Raw genomic sequence first — 23342 nt, 5'->3', positions numbered from 1 at the left:
CTTTGTGGTAAGTTCAGCTCTTTGGTATGGATGCATCGTTAATGCAGGCCTTCATCTCCATATGTCTCAAATTTGTCTAGCCACTGGATTCAGATGTGGGAGGCAGAGAGAGTAGCCAAGCTTACTTAAATCAATCTCATAAGTCATTCATCATTCATCCCATGTTTTTCATATTCCATACATAAATAAACATTATAAGAGCTCACTTTACTGTGCTGAATACAGTGTTAAGTTATTGATTCAATGTACTGTATTTCAGGATCGTGACATCTGTAATAGGTCTCTGAATGCTAATGGTGCAAGATCTAATGTTAATTCACTATAATCAAGCAGTACATTCCCACCTTCTTCCACAGATATATTTCCAACGAATAGAGATTCACCATGTCCTCTCGTAAGAACAATACACAGACTGAAAAGAAAAGAATTAAATTATAAAAATGATTGTATAAATATAGATATAAATATTCAACCAAATCTATCAATACCTTTATTATGAGTTGTATATGTTTCTGTTTGTACTCAGTGTATGCAGAAGATACCTTAAAATAAATCACTGGCTGCAAAAGTCTGCTAGTTCACTTTGTAGTGAAAATAGGGGAGGTCTTGTGGTGTAGTGGTAGCATCACCACCTCAGGGACAGAAGCTCTAGATTCAAGTCCCTCTTCAGGACTTGATGGTCATGGAAAGTATGTTCCTAATGTGGCTAAACAGGTTGATTACCAGCCTGTAAATCCTTCCAGTATGCTTGATGGCAGGAGAGTTTCCTGGTCATCCACAGCAGCACTTTGCCAAGCATAATCATGGACCAATCCCTCTTAGGGCATGGTAACTAAAGGAGGAGGAGTGACAATAGATAAAGCTGGAAACAGTCAGCATCTGTGGAGAAAACAAATTCTGCTTTGATAAAGGGCCTATTGCAAACATCAATGTTTCTGTTTGCTCCACAAATACTGTCCATCCTGTTCGCATTCTCTGGGGTTGATATGAACTGTTCTTCCAGGTAGCAAATGGGCAACAGCAGGCAGGCTGCTCGGCAAAGGACATTTCAAATCAACCAGCCTTTCTTTCAGATTTCCAACATTGGTAGCTTTTTGCTTCTCCTCATTCTGGTGCCTGGAGAACAACAAAAGCAACCATAATTTGTATTTATGCGGTGCCTTTAATGCAACAAAATGTCCAAGGTGCTTCACAGGAGCATTATAAGACAAAATGTGACAGTAAGCCACATAAGGAGATTTTGGGTCAGATGACCAGAGCTTAGTCAAAGAGAAAGATTTTAAGGACTGTCTTAAAGGAGGAAAGTGAGGTAGAGAGGATCAGAGGTGCAGGGAAGGAATTTCAGAGCTCATGGCAAAGGGAATTGAAGGCATGGTGGAAATAGATGAGTTTAGTAGAACACACAGTTACCAGGAGCTATACAGAAAAAAAGGGCAGAAACTCATCACAAAGTCTATGCCCTCAATCTGTGCTTCCATGGGAAAGAATGTACACTCTATAGGCAAACAGCTTCCACAGGGATAGATTTTTTAGTAGCTTTAGTTATAGACTCTTAAGCACGGCGATGGGCTTCTACACATGTCAGAATTTCAGCTGCCTAAAACAAATTACTTATTACTTTGCAAATGCTGATTTACTTATGAACTCTCTGTCTTTGACGTTGCCTTGGGATTCTGAGCATTCCTTGGAGAAGCCATTCTGGGTATGTGCCTACAACCATGGAAATGAGGCAGTGGGGTATTCCCATCTTACTGACCTCATTTCTTTTCTCTGTGTGATAAAATGTTGATTTTGAGCGACCTTCGATAAAGCTGGACTGGCATTAGGTCTTAATTGTGCAGAAGTTCCTTATATCAGGAGAGAATGAAAGGACAGGGCAGCAAGAAAGACTTGATTAGAGACTTCCCATCACCTCCTCACCCCAAGCTCCAATTCCCTCCTCATTGCCCCTCCCACCACTACCCCACCCTCCCATTTCCCTTTGACAACTATCAGCCAGCTCTTAGCCACTGCAGATAAATGACATTCAGGGTATGGGGCCAGGCTTCACAGTTTTCTTTCCAGATCCCAATTGTTGAAAACCAAAGCTCACTGGTGAAAGATGGCAGTAGTGGTAAGGGCCTTGAATTTTTTTAATGGAGGGACACAGCATATAGAGGGCTTCTCTCCCTCCATTTCAGCCCAATCGCCTACCTCTTGGCTGAGGCCATTAATAAACATTTGGTTTGATATCTTTGGGACTTTTTTGACCCCGTAACCTGGCTTACCACCTTTTCAGGTGTTCCCATTGCTGCACTGATACAATTTTCCCCAGTGAGTTCTCTCTTGATGAAAAGACACCTGCCAGGAGTAGATCATCTATGTCAGTTCAACAGGTCAGGAGTATGGGGTTTGCAGCAGTACTGAAAAGTACTTAAAATAGTACCTCAATGGCACACCACCTTAGTCAGTGATGAGCTCACATTATTTTCATTACTTTAGCCACTTAATGCTAAAAATGCAATTTTATTTATAAACTGAAAATACGTTAGAGATGCCAGGACAGAGATACAATGCAAGTAACTTCCTCGTTTATTCTTTACTTCAGATTGGTTCACCCAGTTGAATAAATATTACTTTCCACAGATCACCTGGTGTGTGTACTTTGTTATCATAAGTTACCTTTTCTAGAAATTAACACAAGCATAAAGGGGGAAGAAGAATGTCACCTGAAAGGCGTCTCATCGATGTGAGTGTAGAAATAGTCATTGGTTAGAAACAAGACACGTTTCTGCAAGTGCAAAAACAAAAAAACAGATTCAAAATCAGTATTAATTAAATATTGTAGCAGAGAACTGAAGGTACACATTCATATTATATATGGTAACATATACAGAAAGTTTTGCATAACAGCAATCACAATATGCAGGTACCTTGACATGTGGGTCAACAATGTGATCCCCTTATCCTTGCCTAGCTAATGTAAAAAATCAGTGATGTTTGCAACTAAAGCAACAACATCACACACTCTGGTGAAATAAGTCCTGTCAATCCAGACCACAACTTGCACATGTTCTGTTGACCAACTAGTGACAATCCTCCTTGCAGTTGAGGTAAATGGTGTCATTTTGGCATTGAAGTAACACCAACTTTCCATGCACATGCAATGGAACTTTGGAACTGCACTAACCTGATATGCCAACACTGGGGTATTCTAGGCAGCAATAGCTAAAGTGACCTTGTGGCTATGGTACTGGAATAGGAATCTAGTGGTTGTGAGTTCAATCCTACCATGGACAGTTGTGAAATTTAATTTAATCAATGTGCTAATTTGTACACATGCACAAGAAAATGGAAATGAAAGCAGTCAATTGTTGTTAAACCCACCTAGTTCACCAATGTCCTTCAGGGAAGAGAGCCAGCCATCCTACCTAGATTGACCTACACATGACTCCAGTCCCACACTCTGTGAATGACTCTCCTCAGATCAACCAAGAACAGCAATTTTCACAATTTTGGCCAGGTAAATTTCAGTGGTAGTCTGAATACACTGCCACTCCAGATTTAGGTAAATGATGTTCATCCCTGTGGGAGAGAATGTACACTCCATACTGGGTTAGGAAAACATTTGTAAGTGTAGATTCCTTAGCAGCTCCAGTTAGGCGCTAGTAAACATGGTGATGAGTTTCCAGATACACAGCTGATTATAAAAAAAATCTATTCTGCATATGCTGGTATGGTGTTGTAAGATCCAAAGCAACAAATGGGTAATGGATTAACAGTCAAGCCATTCCAGGCCCAGGCCCAGACCCACAATCCTGTCCTTTTTCATTCACACTGCTTAGATGCTGGATTCTGCTCTTACAATTTATAATTGCACTTGACTGCCTCATTCAAGGACATTGAATGACATTGAGATTGATGACTGCAGAGTACCCGCAACAGATCTGTATAAACAGGTAATTTAATGTAATTATCCCGTCTCATGTATTGCATGCCAAAGTAACTTCTACCAATCCCAACCAAATATCAAAATCAATCATCTGATTCAGTTACAATTTGGTGACAGTTACTTCATACCCCACACAATGTCACAAATGTTAGAGGACACCCTCTGTAACTAAGAGCCAGTTGCCTTAACCTCTACTGATAATCAATCTCCAGCAATTGCTCTGTTATAGCATCAATTTTTAAGCTCCTAAAGCTCCACTATCAAACAGCAAGGAGACAGCTCATATATTAACATGATACCATTAACATATCCCTAAAGGTGGAAAAAAACTTTGGATACCTGAAGATATTAGAAAGCTCTATTCTGCTGCAATCACTATGATGGCAGTCAATTATTCTTGATTCTAAGCATAAATTACCAAAAGGCAGAATACCGAAGCAGTTTCTTGTCCTGGTGCCCGATAAAGTGAGAGCCAGTGTGTGTCTGTAGTTCACAATCATAGCTGGGGTTGCTAAATCATAAAGTGGGCAAAGGGGTGGGAAACTAAATGAAGAGGCTGCCTCACCAACTTGGCAGTTACAGAAAAACATTAGTAGAGGTCTGAGAGCAAGACATTAAGATGACCTGCCAGCCATAAATGGTATGTGATCCATGGGATCAGAAAGGTTCAGGAAAAAAGTAAGAGACTTAAACATAAAAAAGATGGAGTGTGTTAAATGTTTGTCATGTCAATGATAATAATCCATCATGAGATAAGGAAAAGGATAAGAAATTGATTTTAACTCTTTAGCTCTTGATTGAACCACATTTTAGATAATATTGAAATTATGCTTGCATAGCTTGCTGCAACTGCTAATTATTACTAACAGAATTTCACAGCATTAGGACCAGTAACTGATGTGCTACTACAGTGTTTACAGTCCTATAGTAGCTTGAAGGAGACATGTGTGCAAATCCAATAGACAAGAAGAACATGCAACTGCAAAGAGCCCTGCAGGAAGAACAATGTCCAATTTCCTGTCATTGGGGTGAATCTTTTGTTGGGAGAGATGAAGGAAAGAAAGGCAGGACTGTTTGGTACAGGGAGAAAGGACCATCTAGTGCCATGCTGAGGGCATGGCAGAGGAAGGTAGCTGAAGCTAGTGGGTGCCACCGCCACAAGCCCCATGATCAGCAATACAATACAGAAAGAAGTTTACTGGCTTGACCAAGATGGAAAAGCTTGACCAAGATGGAAAAGCTAAGTGTGCAATCCACTTCACTGAAGAATTCAATGGTAATACCTTGACCATTATTCATTTGCAATAACCCATGTTGTCGTGCTGCTAGTTTTGATGTAGTGGAATACCCATGCTCACTACATAGTTTGCACACTAAGTGGAGTGCCAACTAGAGTCAATTTCTTCCCAAACTTGCCTCTTTTGCACTGATTTTCAGATATGCAGGGACTGAATGTCCAGGTCTGGGCCTTCAGTGCATGAGATCATTAGCAGTTGATGATAGGTTTGTACCTCAATTTCCTCACAAGATGATCTTTTAATCTCAACTGTGCTGTGGTTGGGTAAGGACAAGGCTTGCACTTACTCACAGGTTGGGAGAGAAGTAATTCACCCTTAATCAATGTATGATCTGAAATATCCTTGTATGGAATTGTGAATTGCCAAGGCAGATTGACAGAAATGAACAAAATAAAGCATCCACTAAACCTTATCTGGTGAACAGAAGTGCACTAATTATTGTTTCTAAAAGGTGAAAAGCATTGAGTATAACACAAATAGAACATGACAAATATCTTACCCCTTCATCAACTGGTACTTTCACATTTATTGAAATTGTCCCAGTCTCACCGTTCACCATAGCTGTTCTGAGCTACACATGGAAAAAAAAACATTGGTCAAGTATAATACATGCAGAGTGTAATACAGAGCCGACCTGTAAATATTACACAAGGAATGGTTGTAATGCAGTTTGTATAAAACTTGCCTCTTGTGAGTGGTTTGTGTGGTCTTAAATAGCATTACCTCAGAGTGGAAGGAGTGCCCTAAGTAAAATTATTTTACGGTGCCAGCTGGAATCTCTTGTGATTCATGAGGGCCACAGAAATACACAGCAAATGTTATGCTAGGCTTGAGAGAATACTGCAATCTCTGCAAACAACAGAGCACCAATCTGCTGTTCCCAAATATTCATGGGAAAAGCGATGAAGATGCATGCTTCTGTGAATATTTTGTGAATAGAATCACATCTATTTGATTCTTAAATTGACTGCACAGTGACTAATAATGCTGACGTTTCTGACTCTGGAAAATGCAAAAACAACCTCGTTGCCCAAAGAGCTATGTACTTGCTACAAAGGTGCAATAAATCCTAAAACAAAAGCAAAATCCTGGGGATGCTTTAAATCTGAAACAAAACAGAAAATGCTGGAAATACTCAGCACATCAGGCAGCAAATGTCAGGAGAGAAATTGAGGTATATTTCAGGTTGATGACCTTTCACCATTGGCGGGGAGGGTGGGAAGGGTGAAGGTGGCACAAACAAGATGAATGCAGTCTTGCAACTTGGAACAGCACAGCTTTCTGCACCCCCACCACAGCCCCATTGCAAAACCTAGAGCTTGCAAAAATCAGTGGAAAACAGACAACAGGCTAAAGGTTTCAGTTTACTCTCCCACTGTGCTGGCATGCACATGTTGTTATGGCACTCGTGGAATTGCAGCCCTCAAGAGAACAGACAGGCAGCTTCTTCTGTTGAGTTCTGATGAAAGGGCATCTGGGCCAGAATGTCTGAGGAGTGGCAATCACAATTGGATTGCCACTCCACTCCTTTTTACTTACCCAGTTCAGGGGCTGAACATTTCTCACCCGCTCTTCTGGGCCTGCTGAGAAATGTACAGCGTATCTGGTTCCCAAAGCCTTCCAGTGTAGGGCTGCATTGTTGGGGGGAGTGAAGCCACAACCCATTTTTATGGGCGTGCCTCCTGGGTGACGCTGGTGAGTAAGAGAGCAGCTGGCCTCTGATCAGTCAGCAGATCTCGGGGGTAGGGGCATATCTCTGTCCCCAGGGCTCTTGATCCTGGGGTAGGACCGTCAGTGGCCACTTAAATGTCTGATGATATAATCATGTCAATTTTGTGCAGGCAAAATAATGTGACACTGAATATGAGTAAACTGCCTTTTCGGGTCTGATATTTGGAAATGTTATTTTGAAGAATAAAAATGATAGTGAAAATGCACTGAAGTGTGCAGTGAGATTTAAGGGTTAAGAAATTCAGTACATAAGCTCAGAAACTGACTTGGACTCACAATAGCAGCATCCTGAAAATGGAAGTGTATTGAGAATCCAATGAGACCTCTATGCTTATGGTGGTGGCAAGGGTGAGGTTTAAATATAATCATTGGCAGCCTGTTGATGTTCTTGGTGTATTTTTTGCTCCTATAACACTTAATCAAAAAAGTTATTTAAAATAAGAGCAACAACTTGCATTTATATAGCACCCTTAAACACCCCAAGGCACTTTACAGGAGTATAATTAGAAACAAATCAACAGTCAAAGAAATAAATATTAGGGCAGATAGCTGGTTGTTTGGTTGAAGAGGTACATTTTAAGGAGGATCTTAAAGGAGGAGAGAATGATGGTGAGATAGAAATCCTTAAGGAATGAAATCCAGAGCCTAGGGACATAGATGGCTGAAAATATGGCTGCCACAGAGAAGACAGTGGGGGCTGCAGAAGAGCCTCAAGTTGGAAGGCGCAGAGTTCTTGGAAGACTGTCACACTGGAAGAGGTTACAGAGATTGGGGAAGATCATTGAGGCATTGGAACATAAGTATGAGAATTTAAATTTGAAGCATTGGTGGACTAGGAGCCATTGTGGGTCAGCAAGCACAGGGTTGCTGGGTGAGTAGGACAAAGTGTGGGTTAGAATACAAGCAGCAGAGTGTTGGATGAGCTTATTTGGAGGGTGGAATATGGGAGACCAGCAGGGAGAAAATTGCAATAATAAACTTTGAAGGTAACAAAAGCAATGTTGAGGGTTTCATCAGTTGATAAGCTGAGGGAAGGAGCAAAGACAAACAGTGTTACAGAGGTGGAACAAAGTAAAAAATAAATAAAAGGACAAAACAACTCACAATTTCGTCTGTGTCTTCCCACTCTACCTCCGAGAGGTCCACACTGTTATAATTTGGCTTTGGCTTTGTTTTTTTTCCATCTTTGTACTGCAGTTAATAAGAATGAATCAAAATAGATCCAGAGACCAAGAACAGACAGGTTCATAGCAGTACCCTGGCACAATGTATTTGAACTCAAATGCACTTTTCCACAATAGGACACAATTTCTTTCCAGCAATTCCATTTCATACTAAGTGTTCAAACTTATCGCTTGTTGTCTGGGTGGGGAAGGGTGGAGAAAAGTGCTGAGTGAAGGTCAAACATAACCCAGCCACTTTTGTGATTCTCCTAATGGTAAATTAAAACAATATTCACAAGGGCTTGAGCCTTTTGGTGAAAAATTGTGCTCATTAGCACCTATTTTGGGGTGCCACAAGTGCCCTCAAAGCTCCAAATAGGCGTCTGTGGTGCCAACGCATACTTACAGGGTGAATTGCACCAAACATAATATTGTTAACGGCATTAGTGTGCTTGCAGTGAACAATCGCCAGAAGGATGCAGAGAAGCATTTCATTACGCCAGTGTGCAATGTTGATGTGAATCTGTAAGACCATTTTCAAGCTCAAAGATCCAGCTAATACCCTCTCTTACCCTGGCACAACTGAACATGCATTAAGCAACTGAATGGACACCCTCTGCAATTCTATTTTAATGGATTATCAACTACTTACAGGTTAGTTGAGAGTCAATTTCTTCTGACTATAGTTATGATTCTATAAGTGGTACTTTTTGTAGTTGCTTCATGTTGCAAAAATATCCATAGCATAGCATAACAGGTGTTGAAGGAGTTTTTGGAAACTTTGAGGCTTGTGCATAAACCAGTTGCTCTCAGGAATGGATGCACTAGTTGGAATTCTCCTTGGAATACTGTATTACTGGGATAATAAATAGAGATCATGAAGAGCATGACAAGGTGCTGGAGGAGTGAGAAGGAAAGACAGAAGGACTCTCAGCAGGAAGACATTTCCGCACAGGGTGTTCAGGGAACAATTCTCCCACCAGAACCTTGATGACAAACAATGGGCATAATTTAGTGTGCCTCCCGGCGGTGGGTTTGGAGGTGTGGGCCATTTAATCAGGTGGGAGGGTGCAGGATGGGGACCCCACCACCCTACCACCTCCACCCTGGTTATGTTAGGGGTGGGAAGGTTTATGGATGGCCTTCTACCTGGACACTATTTTTTTAAAATTCTTTCATGGAGCGTGGGCGTCACTGGTTAGGCCAGCATTTATATTGCCCATCCCTAATTGCATTGAGATGGTGGTGGCGAGCTGCCTTTTTGAACTGCTGCAGTCCATGTGATATAGGTACACCTACAGTGCGTTACGGAGGGAGTTCCAGGATTTTGATCCAATGACAATGAAGGAATGGTGATAAAGTTCCACGTCAGAATGGTGCATGGCTTGGAGGGGAACTTGCAGATGGTGGTATTCCCATGCATCTGCTGCCTTTGTCCTTCTAGGTGATAGAGTTTGCAGGTTTTGAAGGTGCTGTCGAAGGAGCCTTGGCAAGTTGCTGCAGGGCATCTTGTCAATGGTACACACTGCTGCCACTGTGGGGCAGGTGGAGGGGGTGGATATTGAAGATGGTTGATTGGGCGCTAATCAAGTGGGCTGCTTTCTCCTGGATGGTGTTGAACATCTTGAGTGTTGTTGGAGCTGCACTCATCCAGGCAAGCGGAGAGTATTCTATCACACTCCTGGCTTGTGCCTTGTAGATGCTGGACAGGCTTTGGGGAGTCAGGAGGTGAGTTACTTTCCACAGAATTCCCAGTCTCTGACCTGCTCTTGAGTGTTACTGTATTTATATGGCTAATCCAATTCAGTTGCCGTTCAATGGTTACCACAGGATGTTGATAGTGGGGGATTGAGTGATGAGAATGCATTTAAATGTCAAGAGGAGATGGTTAGATTCTCTCTTGTTGGAGATTATGGTTATTGCCTGGCATTTGTGTTACTTGCCACTTATCAGCCCAAGCTTGAATGTTGTCCAGGTCTTACTGCATAAGGACACAGACTGTTTCAGTATCTGAGGAGTCGCGAATGGTGCTGAACATTGTGCAATCACCAGTGAACATCCTCACTTCTGACTTGATGATGGAAGGAAGATCATTGAAGAAGCAGCTGAAGATGGTTGGGTTTAGGACACTACCCTGAGGAATTCCTGCAGTGATGTCCTAGGACAGAGATGATTGACATCCAACAACCACAACCATCTTCCTTTGCGTTTGGTATGACTCCAACCAGTGGAGAATTTTCCTCCCAATTCCCATTGACTCCAGTTTTGCTAGAGCTCTTTATGCCACACTCAGTCAAATGCTGCCTTGATGTCAAGGGCAGTGACTGCCATCTCTCCTTTGGAGTTCAGCTCTTTTGTCCATTCTTGGACCAAAGCTGTAATGAGGTCAGGACCCGTGTGGCCCTTGCGGAACCCAAACTGAGAATCAGTGAGCAGGTTATTGCTGAGTAAGTGCTACTTGATAGTACTGTCAACAACACCTTTCATCACTTTGCTAATGATCGAGAGTAGACTGATGGGGTGGTAATTGGCTGGGTTGGATTTGTCCTGCTTTTTGTGGACAGGATATACCTGGACAGTGCTGTAGCTGTATTGGAACAGCTTTGCTAGTGGCATGGCTAATTCTGGAGCACAAGTCTTAAGTACTATTGCCAGAATGTTGTCAGGGCCTATAGCCTTTGCAGTATCCAGTGGCTTCAGCTGTTTTTTGATATCACATGGAATGAATCAAATTGGTTGAAGACTGGAATCTGTGATGCTAGGGACCTTAAGAGGTAGCCAAGAAGGATCATCCACTCGGCACCTATGGCTGAAGATTTTTGCAAATGCTTCAGCCTTGTCTTTTACACTGATACGCTGGGCTCCCCCATCATTGAGAATGGGGATGTTTGTGAAGTCTCCTCCTCTAGTTAGCTGCTTAATTGTCCACCACCATTCACAACTGGATGTGGCAGGGCTGCAGAGCTTAGATCTGATTGTTTGTGGGATCACTTAGCTCTGTCTATTGCACACTGCTTTTGTGTACCAGGACACCCAGTTCCCTGTGTACCGCAGAGGTCTGCAATCTCTCTCCATTCAAACAATATACTGTTTTTCTAATCTTTCTGCCAAGGTGAACAATTTCAAATTTTCCCACATTATTCTCCATCTGCCAAGTATTTGCCCACTCATTTAACCTATCTAAATCCCTTTGTTGACTCTATGTCCTCTTGACAACTTACTCTCCTACCAATCTTTGTGTCATCAGCAAATTTAACAACCATACAATCGGTCCCTTCATCGACGTCATTGATCTAGATTGTGTATAGCTGATGCCCCAGTGCTGATCCCTGTGGCACTCCAGAAGTTACAGTTTGCCCATCCGAAAATGACACATTTATCCCTACTCTCTGCTTCCTGTTAGCTAACCAATCCTCTATCTATGCTAATATGTTATCCCCTATACCATGAGCTCTTATTTGGTGTGGTAACCTTTGAAGTAGCGCTTATCAAATGCCTTTTGGAAATCCAAGTATACCACATCTACAGGTTCCCTGTTGCTTGTTACTTCCTCAGTGAACTCTAGTACATTGTTCAAACATGACTTCCCTTTCACAAAACCATGTTGATTCTGCCTGATTGCATTAAGATTTTATTGCTATAACCTCCTTAATAATAGATGCTAGCATTTTCCTTATGACAGGTGTTAGCTAACTGGCCTACAGTTTCCTGCTTTCTTTCTATTTTCCAATCTGATGGGACATTTCCAGAATCAAGGGCAAAATTATCAGCGGTCACTTCTTTTAAGGCCCAAGGATGCAGGGCATCAGGTCCTGTGAACTTGTCAGCCTTTAGTTCTGATAGTTTTCTCAGTACCCTTTCCCTGGTGACTATTGTTTTCAGTTCCTCCCACCTCTTGATTTACAAGTATTTCCGGGATATTATTTGTGTCTTCTACAGTGAAGACAGACACAAACTATCTGGTCAACGCTTCCCCCATTTTCTTATTTACCATTATTAATTTCCTCTAGAGGGCCAACACTCACTTTAGTTATTCTTTTCTTTTTTAAACACTTGCAGACACTCTTACTATATGTTTTTATATTTCTAGCTAGCTTTCTCTCACACTTTAATGTCTCCCTCCTTATTGTTTTAGTCATTCATTGCTCGTTTTTAAATTCTGTCCAATGACCTGCAACTGATCTTCACACAATTGTATACTTTTTCTTTCAATTTGATACTATCTTTATCTTACATAGTTAGCCATAGTCTTTCTTTCTCACTATAATGTACCTTTGCTGAGTGTCATAAAATAGTTCCTAAATGTCTGCCGCTGCATCTCTACTGACCTACCCCTTACCCTAATTTCCTAGTTCACTTTAGCTAGTTTTGTCTTCATACCCTTGTAATTGCCTTTATTTAAGTTTAAAACAGTAGACCCAATCTTCTCTCCGTCAAACTGAATGTGAAATTCAATTATGCTATAATCACTGCTACTGCTGATTTAAAATGAGGTAATTAATTAATCCTGTCTCATCGCACATTACCAGACCTAGGATAGCTTGCTCTCTGGTTGGCTTTGGAATGTGCTGCTCTAAGAAATTGTCCCAAAAACACTCTATGAACTAATCTTCTAGGATACCTTTGCTAATCTGATTTGTCCAATCAACATGTAGATTATTCATGATTATTGCAGTACCTTTCTTACAAGCCCCCCATTATTTCTTTCTGTATATTTTATCCTACAGTGTAGCTACTGTTAGGGGGCATTAAAACTATTCCTGCAAGTGACTTCTTACTGTTAGGTTTCAATATTGGTACGGCCAATAACCTTTTAAAGACTAATGAATACTTACGGAGGCATGGGGGTGATTGAACGTTGCAGCTCTTGTTTACTCTACTGCAGTAACAGAACTAACAAATCAACATGGATCCTGTGATCTCATAATGCACTGGCTTGCAAAGTGTGGCATGCTAAACAAGATATTCAATACATAACGTATTCCTCCCCCCTTATTAGAAATGTCACTTTAACAAAATATTTTCTGAACTATGGAAAGAGGGTAGAGTGCCTCTATTTCTGCTGAACCCATCTCAAGTTTCTGGCTTCATAAATTCAGACGCTCAGGGAGTCTTCTCTCCCATTGTGGGTTCTGGTGGATTTCTGGTGCTTTTACAGGGTAATGTTTATCAGAGACTGATGGTAATTTAGGACTTGTAGCGGAATCTGAAGTTGTGCCTAATGCAGGTGAAGGTGAGACGGCTTCAACTTCAGTCGAGCTAGACTGAGGAGGTGAGACTGGAGCCGGCATTCCTTGACTTGGAGATGGTTCTTCCATAAGAGGTGCATCCTTAGACTTGGCTTGGTACTTGACTTGGCAACAGTTGGTCAACATGTCTCTGCCAGGTGCGATCATTCGTAGTTTGGACTGTGTATGAAACAGGTCCTGTCTGAGCAATCACTGTAGCAGAAACCCATTTAGCTCCAGAAGCATAATTATGAGCTAGAGCTTCTTGTCCCGAACAGAAAATTCCTGGCTTTGATCTTTGTGCTCTTCTCTCCAACTGGTTGTGCTGTTGATCTTGCACAACTTGTTATGTTTTTGTTGGTCTCAGCAGATCAAAGCAAGTGCACTGTTGCCAACCCATTAGTAGGAATGCTGGAGATACTTTAGTTGTAGCCTGTGGCATGTTTCGGAATGTCAGCAGAAATGTGTCCAGAAGCTTTTGAATGGAGGAATGTCCTTGTGCTGAACTTAAATCGTGTTTCATGGTTTGAACAAATCTCTCAGCTAATCCATTGGTGGATGGGTGGTATGGTGCTGAGGTGGTGTGATGAATTCCATTACTTCTTTAAAAATTCTCAAACTCCTGCGAGACAAACTGAGGTCCATTGTCGGTCACAAGTTGTTCTGGTAACCCATAATGATTTAACATTTCTCTTAGCCTTTGAATTGTACTTTCAGCTGTAGGAGAGGATATCACTGAAACTTCTGACCATTTGGAATGAACATCCACAACCACCATAAACATTGTTCCTTCAAATGGTCCAGCAAAATCGATGTGGATGTGCTGCCAATTGAGGCATGTTTCTCACACTCTGACATGAAGAACAAGGTCTTGCCTTGGCTTCAATGTCTTGGTCCAGGCCAGGCCACCAAAAGTAGCTTCTTGCAATCTCTTTCATGCAAACTATTCTATAGTGTTCAAAATGCAGTTGGCCCAACATTGGTTTCCTCAATGCTCACAGAATCACAGAATTTTAATGGCACAGAAGGCGGCTATTCAGCCCATCGTGTATGGGCCGGCTCTCCAAATGAGCATTATAACCTAGTGCCATTGCCCTGCCTTTTACCCATGCCCCTGCACATTGTTTCTATTCAAATAATCACCTAATGCCCTCTTGAATGCCTCGATTGAACCTGCCTCCACCACATTTCTAGACAGTGCATTCCAGACACAAACCCACTCGTTATGCGGAAAAGTTTTTTCTCACGTCGCATTTGCTTCTTTTGCAAATCTGTGCCCTCTCATTCTTGCTCCTTTTATGTGCGGGAACAGCTTCTCCCTATCTACTCTGTCCAGTCCCCTCCTGATTTTGAACATCTCTATCAAATCTCCTCCTAGCCTTCTTCGCTCCGAGGCGAACAGCCCCACCTCTCCAATCTATCCTTGTAACCGAAGTTTCTCATTCCTGGAACCATTCTTGTAAACCTCTTCTGCACTTTCTCCAATGTGTTCACATCCTTCCTATAATGTGGCACTCAGAACTGTACACAATACTCCAGCTGCGGTCTAACGAGTGTCTTATATAAATTCAGCATAACCTCCTTGCTCTTGTGCTCTATGCCCCATTAATAAAGCCCAAGATACTATATACTTTATTAACTGCTCTCTCCATCTGTCCTGTCACCTTCAATGATCTATGCACATATACGCCCAGGTCTTTCTGCTCCTGCACCCCCTTCAAAATTTCACCCCTTATTTTATATTGTCTGTCCATGTTTTTTCTACCAAAATGCATCACCTCACACTTCTCCACATTGAACTTCATCTGCCACCTATCTGCCCACTCCACCAACTTGTCTATGTCCTCTTGAAGGTCTAAGCCATCCTCCTCACAGTTCAAAACATTCCCAAGCTTCGTATCATCCGCAAACTTTGAAATTGTCCCCTGCACACCAAGATCTAGATCATTAATGTTTATCAGGAAAAGCGAGGGTCCCAATACTGACCCCTGGGGAACTCCATTACAAACCTTCCTCCAGCCCGAAAAATATCCATTGACCATTACTCTCTGCTTCCTATTTTTCAGCCAATTTTGCATCCATTTTGCTATTGTCCCTTTTATTCCATGAGCAATAACTTTTCTCACAAGTTAGTTGTGTGGGACTGTATAAAATGCCTTTTGAAATAGGTAAAGATTCCCTTGTAAATATTTTCAGAACAATTTTTTCAGTCATCAAAGGAAAATGTTTAAGCTTCTCCTTATACACAGCATCTGGGACCAGAAAAACTGCTGCCCCTGTATCCAGTTCCATGCATATTGGTTGGCCCTCCAGCAGCGGTGTTACCCAGTAACCCTGTGAACCCCCTGTCACTGACAAGATATGGATGGGTCCTTCTTCTTCAGACTTGGTATGGTTCCTGCTCTGTGACATGCAGATCTTTCTTCTTGTTACACCGGACAGTAGATTTCTTTCTCTCTGGTTTGCCTTTCTGATTCACTGCTACTTTTTGTTTATAGAGGCATGCTCAACATGTCCCTTCTTGCCACATTGACGGCATTCAAGGTCTCTGCACCAACAGTCAGATGGATGGTGACCAGGATTTCCACAATGGTAACATTCTGGGCTGCTTGCTGTCTTGTGTGCACACTCAGCTGTCATATTATGCACTCGAGTTGACGCGCTCAGCTGCTGTGCTTCTTTTGCAGCCAGCTCCATGGAAACTGCAAGCTCTATGGCTTTCTGCAAAGTGAGGTTAGCCTCTGTCAGGAGGTGTTTCTGGATTGCTTCAGTATGAAGGCCACAGACCAACCTGTCATGGAGGATATCGTTCAGTACTTCATTGAATTCACATTATTCAGTGAGCTTTTTAAGTACTGCAAATACTGCATAATTGTTTCCCCCTTTTGGTTTCTTTTGTGAAACCTAAATCTTTCTGCTAAGACTAGTAGCTAGGGAAAAAATGTGTCTCTTTACAATGTCCTCATATGATTTTGTGCCGGGTTGTCAGGCTGCATCAAGCTTCTTAATAAGCCAAAGGTTTCACCTCCCATCACACTTAAGAAAGTTGCCACCCTCCTACTATTTTAAATTCCATTTGCAAGGGCAGGAGAATGCCTGCGCCTGAGCTGAGAGAACAGCATGCTGTCCAGTGGGCGAAGCTGCCGCCAATCGGTCAGGTGGAAAGGGGAGGAGGTGGGTGGGATTTTGGGCAGCCAGGCAGTGCACTAAACTTTGGCCATCCAAGTGGTGGCCAGCACTCACTGGGATGCATTAAGGGACCTTCAGACTTAACCAAGAGAGGTCCTTAGGACACACAAGCTAACCCATGCATCTCTCTTTCATCCTGCAGGAGAAGTACATCAGGAACATGGAGCCTGTTGACCTAGCTGTATGCCTCATGGTCTACAGAGAGCAAAGATGAAAAGGAAAAGAGTGACGGAAGAGTCAGGCTGGGCAGAGGGAGGAGCAGCAACCTTCTGGAAGAAGGGGCAGCTGGGGCTCCCACTCACGCCACTGAAGAGCCATAGCAAGCCATCACTGGTCGGCACCTAGCTAGACCCAGGGTCTATAGACGCCAGCTTTGGAGCTATAGACTGCAGATGACTGAGAACCAGTGTCGGTGAAGACTGTGCATGTCTAGGGAAATGGTCAGTGATATCTGCCACCTGCTGCAGGATTGGGCATCACAGGACATAGAGGGCATCCACTGCCAGTAGCCATGAAAGTGACCACGGCAGTCAATTTTACACCAGTGGTTCCTTTCAGGGCTCCACAGGTAACTTCTATGGGATAGCGCAAGCTTCCATCCACAAATACATTTGTGAGGTCACGGACGCTGTCTTCGCGAAGGCACACACCCGGGACCAGGAAAGCCAGGATGCAAGAATGATGGGATTTGCCCAGATCTCAAGTTTCCTACAGGTGCAGGGTGCCATCAACTGCACTCACGTGGTGCTCAGATCGCCATGGCAATAAGCAGTCAGCTATGTCAAATGCAAGGGCTTCCACTCGCTGAATGTTCAGCTGGTGTGCGACCACCACAACCGCATTCTGCAGGTCTGCGCACGGTTCCCAGGGAGTGTCCATGATGCCTACATCCTTAGTAGGTCTCAGATCCCCGACACCTTTCAGAATCCACAGAGACTGCCGGGTTGACTCCTCGGGGACAAGGATTACCCTGCAGAGGACATGGCTGATGACATCTTTGTGGCGGCCTCAGACTGCAGCATGGAGAAGGTTCAACAAGGCTCATGCTGCAACTCGCACCTGGGTGGAGCAAACCATCGGGATGCTGAAAATGAGGCTCCAGTGCCTTGCCCAGTCTGGTTGAGCCCTGCAATAGTCTACAGAGGGTATCACACATCATCGTCGCCTGTTGCACCCTTAACAAATTGGTGCTGCAACTGAGAGGAGCTGGCTGAGGAGGAGATGGAGGAGCTGCACGTCTCCTCCAATGTGGAGGACGTCAACGGGGATGAGGGCGAGGAGGTTCTCGTAGGCGAAGATGCCAGAGATGAGGCCATTGCACTGGCCAGATGAGGCAGCCGTGCTCAGGAGGCCCTCACAGCTGCTAGATTCGTGAAGTTTGATGGCAACATGCAGTGAAGAGACACAACAGATCCTCACATTGCATCTGTGAATGTTTGCCTCCAGTCTAGCTAATGACAACACACATGCCCTCTGTGAATTTGTGTAATGTGACAGGATTAATTAATGACCTCAGATTAAAGGCACCCCTAAGTAGCAGCAATCACAATATGATTGAATTTTACATCCAGTTTGAAAAAGAAAACTATGGGTCTAAGACAAATATTTTAAACTTAAATAAGGGCAACTATGTGGGCATCAGAGCTGAGCTAGCTGAAGTGAACTGGGATACTAGACTAGAGGATAGATCAATAGAGGAGCAGAGGGAGACATTTAAGGGGATATTTCAGAATATTCAGAATAAGTATATTCCTTCTATAAAGAAATATTCTAAGGGCAGGAGCCACCATCCATGGTTAACTAAAAAAGCTAAGGAAAGCATCAAAGTTAAGGAAAAAGCATACAACTGTGCAAAGATGAGTGGCAGGTCAGGTGATTGGTCAGAATGTAAAGAATGGCAGAGAATGACTAAAAGGTTAATCAGGAGAAAGAAATTAGAGTATGAGGGGAAGCTAGCTAGAAATGTAAAAACGGATAGCAAGAACTTTTTCAGGTATTGAAAAGGAAAAGAGTGAGTAAAGTGAGTGTTGGTCCTCTAGAGAGTGAGAATGGGGAGTTAATAGTAGATAATAAGGAAATGGCGGTTGAAATGAACAAATATTTTGCTTCTATCTTCACAACAGAGGACACAAAAAACATTCCAGTAATAGCCATAAATCAGGAGGTGGAAGAGAGACGGGAACTTGGTGAAATTAGAATCACTAAGCAAGTCTTACTGAGCAAACTGTTGAAGCTGTGGGCTGACAAGTCTCTGGCTCCTAATGGACTTCATCCTAGGGTCTTAAAAAAAGTGGCTAATGAGGTAGTAGATGCATTGGTGTTAATTTTCAGTTATACAGGGCATTGGTAAGACCACATCTCGAAAACTGTGTACAGTTCCAGTCTCCATATTTAAGGAAGGATGTTAATGCATGAGAGGTGGTTCAGAGGAGGTTTACTAGATTGATACCTGGAATGGGTGGGTTGTCTTATGAGGAAAGGTTAGACAGGCTGGGCTTGTTTCCACTGGAGTTTAGAAGTGTGAGGGGTGACTTGACTGAAGTATACAAGATCCTGAACGGTCTTGGTAAGGTGGATGTGGAAAAGGTGTTTCCTCTTCTGGGTGAGTCCAGAACTAGGCCAGAACTAATTTAAAGTTAGGGGTCACCCTTTTAGGACAGAGATGAGGAGAATTTTTTTCTCTCAGAGGGTTGTGCGACTTTGGAACCCTCTGCCTCAGAAGGCGGTGGAGGCGGGGCCATTGAATATCTTTAAGACAGAGGTAGATAGATTCTTGTTAGGTAAAGAATCAAAGGTTATCGGGGTTAGATGGGAATGTGGAATTAGTAATACAAACAGATCAGCCATGATCTTATTGAATGCCGGAGCAAGCACGACAGGCGAAATGTCTACTTCTGCTCCTATTTCATATGTTCGTATGATAAGGATCCTGTCATGGAGATGCATTGGAGGCCCTAATTGTCGCTAGATGCCAGCAGGGTGATGAAGACATGCAGTGTGGACACTCGATAGCCCTTCAATAGCCTCTGTGAATGTCTGACTCCTGCCTGGCCGAAGGCAGCTTGCTCTGTGATCAGGGTCATATCATGAAGGCGCAGCCATGAAACTTTAAATGCACCTGATCCTTTGTCAACCTTCAGCAACTGACCCCTTCAAGAGCACAGCATGACCAGTCACAGCTGCTGAAGGGACAGGGGGGCCAGTCCCACCTCAGTGGTGCTGAGAGCACACAGAGAGAATGATGGAACTCTGCGACTCCTGGCCATGACATTCTGGCAGCAATGACAAGCACCATCGAGGTGCAGGCATCACTAATGTATCCAGTGAGTGCGAAGCCGGACCATCACTTTGGTCTGAAGGTTACACACTGCACAGGGAAGAGGCCCTGGACTGAGACACCTGCCTTTATCTTGTGCAGGAGCCAAGGTTTAACATCTGAGTGACAAGAACACTACTCATCATAACCAGGAGCCATGGAAGACATTCTTGGGAGTTTATTCACAATAGTGAACATTATGTGCATGCAATTAACACCCATGCCCAGGCTGTGCAATTACATCCTCTTAACCTTCCTAACCCTGCTGCTACATCTTGGTGCTTCCCCGACATCCATAGTGGAGGTGGAGGCAGCCTGCTGACTGCTACGCCCTGTCTGTGATGACATTGATGGTGGTCCTCTGGAGGGCCAAGACCTGGAGGGTCTGCTTTCAGGGTCCTGCAGTGTGGCAATGGTACCCTCCTCAGGCTGTGGAGCTGGAGCTGCTGGGGTCACAGGAGGAGGGGACTCGGATGGGCTGGACACTCGGGGTGTCACCTGGGTGGATGGCCCCAGGATGTGCACCTGCTGATCCTCCTCCCTACGGGTGCACAAGGGCCCCTGGCTGACTCCTTGAGGAGAAGGGGAAGCTGGAGTGAGATTGAGCTGCCCCATACCCCTCTCGCATTGACACTGTTGGAGGCCAACTATGGCGTCAGCAATGGAGTTCAGCCCTCACAGCAGTACAGGACTGATGTCCGGGACCAAGGTCTCCATGGCAGCCGCCATCCTCCCAGTGTTGACCTCTGTGCGTTGGCATGCCAGCACTATCACCTCAGCCTGAAGTCGGACTTAGTCCTCCATCATGCCTTGCAATCTGAGGAGTGCAATAGGCATCCCTTCCTGATGTTCTCGAGCTTGCCTTTGCAGCTCCAGCAACAGATGTATGGCCCAGTCCAGAGGCTTGTCAGCTGACTTGGACCCAACAGATTTCTGGCCTCCAGCAGTCCTCTGAGTGCCAGAAACCTGGGAAGAAGGAACCTGCCGCTGCCTGCTGAGGATGACAGTTCCATGTGTTCAACAGACAGTGACACTGAGGCTACTCTAGAACTAGGTCCCACCAAGGTGTGTGTCTCTGCCCTGGTGGAGGGTGTGGGTGAGTGCTGTGTGGGTCTTCAACGGAGTTTCAGCAGATTCCTCTTCTGAGGTTTCTTCGGGGCTTGAGTCAAGGACCGGGGTTGTGGACTCACTTGGCTGTTTCCCAGGTGTGCTTGCAAAAGCATAGAGAGATAATTAGTGCATAGCAATGACCTGTGAAACAGGACATATCATTCACAAAATGCTTGTCTGATGGATGTTGCACTGCTGGATCCTCACTTGGTAGAGCACTGCCGACCTCACTGTCAGCGGAGGAACAGTCCAGATCTTCGCCGGCCAGCTAGATGACTCTATTTTCAAAAACATGAGGACCTTGATTTCAGACATTCCTTGACCTGTCTGCAACCTCTCCTTTTTGTTGTGTGCCAGCTTGTCCAGCATGAAGACCGATGCAGAGAGTGTAAGCAGCATGCCTGTCAGGCCAGATGATAAGTATGCCTGGCATGTGTGGGTGGTGAGTGGTGCCATGGGCAGGATGAGGACAATGACAGTGTGTGTAAGACAATGAATGGTGATATCTCTTGAACTGGCAGTGAGTGAGGTCCCTGTGGATGTGTGATGGGTTTGTGAGTGTGTGAGTTGAGAGTGATGAGAAGAGTGACTTACCCTGTCGGAACAGAGGAAATCATTCATCCTCTTTCGGCACTGGATGGCTGTCCTCTTTAACAGGACATTGGCACTGACCCCACTGCTGCCAGCGCCTCCCAAGCTGGATTGGTGATGTAGCTGCCCCTCCTGCGGCCAGAGCGGGGGTAGAGGCCTCCACAGTCCAAAAAGCATTCCAGGGATATGTCACTAAATTGTGGCAGTGGGGGTGGTTACTGCAGTCTTCTTGCCTTTCTTGCCACTTCTGTACAGCAACCCTGGGCTGGAAGCACTGAGAGGTGTGCGCGCTGCTGCATTTTAATTATGGCGGCCGGCGTGAGGAAGCGGGCGAATGAAAGCCTACCCGCCATTGAAATGGTGTGTTTCCTGGGAATGCATGATTAATAAGGCAGGATTGGGTCGATACAAGGTGAACAGCCGCCATTGTGGCTGGTGGGTAAAACGTTCTTTTTCCTGCTCACTACCGCACTTAGTGCAAATCTGACACAATTCCACATGAGATATTTCGGAGAGTTGTGGGCTTGGAGGAGTTAGGGATGTGGGAGACAATGGAGGAATTTGAAAACAAAGATGAGAATTTTAATATTGCGGTGTTGCTTAACTGGGAACTGTTGTGATAGTGTATTGTTAGTATGTTAAATATAATCATTTAAATGTAGGTTTATGCTAACGTGTTTGTCATCACATGAAGAGATGCAATATCATGGGATTCAGCTCTTTTGCAGTCAGTCAGCACATGTCAGCTAAAGTAACAAGTTCCATAAAGCTCTGTGTTCAACCACTATGTCTACCCTTCAGCTTCATTTGTATTAATCTAGAAAAAGATTAATAGGAACCAATGTAGGTCAGTGAGCGCAGGGGTGATAGGTGAACAACACTTGTTGTGAGTAAGGACACAGGCAACAGAGTTTTGGGTGACCTCAGGTTTACAGAGGGTAGAATGTGGAAGGCTGGCCAGGAGCACATTGAAATAGTTGAGTCTAGAGGTATCAAAGGCATGGATGAGGGTTTCAGCAGTAGAAGAGCTGAAAGAGGGTTTGAATTGATAGCTAGGGAATTAAGTTTAGAGCAGGATCCAAAAACAATATCTTCAGTCTTACTTATTTTAATTGGAGGAAATTTATGCTCATCCATTACTGGATATTGGGAAAGCACTCTGATGATTCAGCAGCCATGGAGGAGTTGAGAGAGGTGGTGGTGAGGTTGAGAGAGGTGGTGGTGAGGTTGAGAGAGGTGGTGGTGAGGCCGAGTTGGGTATCATTAGAAAGTGAAAACTAACGCTGTGTTTTTGAATAACATCAGTGAGGGGCAACATATAGATGAGGAATAGGAGGGGGCCAAGGCTAAATCCTGGCGAACACTAGAGGTAATGGTGCAGGAACAGGAAGGGGAGCCGTTGTAAGAGATAGTTTGGTTAAGGTTATATAAATAAGGAATCTAAGTCTGCTAGGAATTTTAATTTTCTATCCATCATCAGGCTAGTGAAACAGAGACTCTTTAAGATAATGGCTTGATTTCAAAAGAAAACAAATTGCATTTAAGTGTTTTTCTTCATTAAAGCAAGATTTGAATTCTCATACAATCTGTGAAGTGATATGTAAGCCAATCACAGCTTCACAGCTGCTTTTTTTCACTAAGTCAAGGACTGACAGGAAGAAATAGAAACAGAAAATGCTGGAAATATTCAGCAAGTGAGGCAAGATCTGTCCTTGTCCTTCTAGGAGGTAGAGGTCATCAGTTTGGCAGGTACTGTCAAAGGAAGCTTGCCCATGGTACTCACTG

At 43.8% G+C, this 23342-nt stretch overlaps 1 protein-coding gene across 2 annotated transcripts in view; it reads right to left on the bottom strand.

Annotated features, from left to right (window-relative positions):
• Window positions 1-23342, bottom strand: part of cacna2d4a (calcium channel, voltage-dependent, alpha 2/delta subunit 4a) — a 718409-nt gene that overhangs the window by 410026 nt on the left and 285041 nt on the right. For both annotated transcript variants that reach the window (XM_078568258.1, XM_078568257.1), the window contains exons 17-20: window positions 8065-8151; window positions 5729-5800; window positions 2709-2770; window positions 345-412 (exon numbers count right to left, since the gene is read on the bottom strand). In XM_078568258.1, the coding sequence (XP_078424384.1) occupies window positions 345-412; window positions 2709-2770; window positions 5729-5800; window positions 8065-8151 (289 nt within the window). The remainder of the gene's footprint in view (window positions 1-344; window positions 413-2708; window positions 2771-5728; window positions 5801-8064; window positions 8152-23342) is intronic.

Source organism: Cetorhinus maximus, chromosome 22, assembly GCF_964194155.1.
Source record: "Cetorhinus maximus chromosome 22, sCetMax3.hap1.1, whole genome shotgun sequence".
Taxonomy (NCBI): domain Eukaryota; kingdom Metazoa; phylum Chordata; class Chondrichthyes; order Lamniformes; family Cetorhinidae; genus Cetorhinus; species Cetorhinus maximus.
This window is presented reverse-complemented; position numbering and strand designations above follow the sequence as displayed.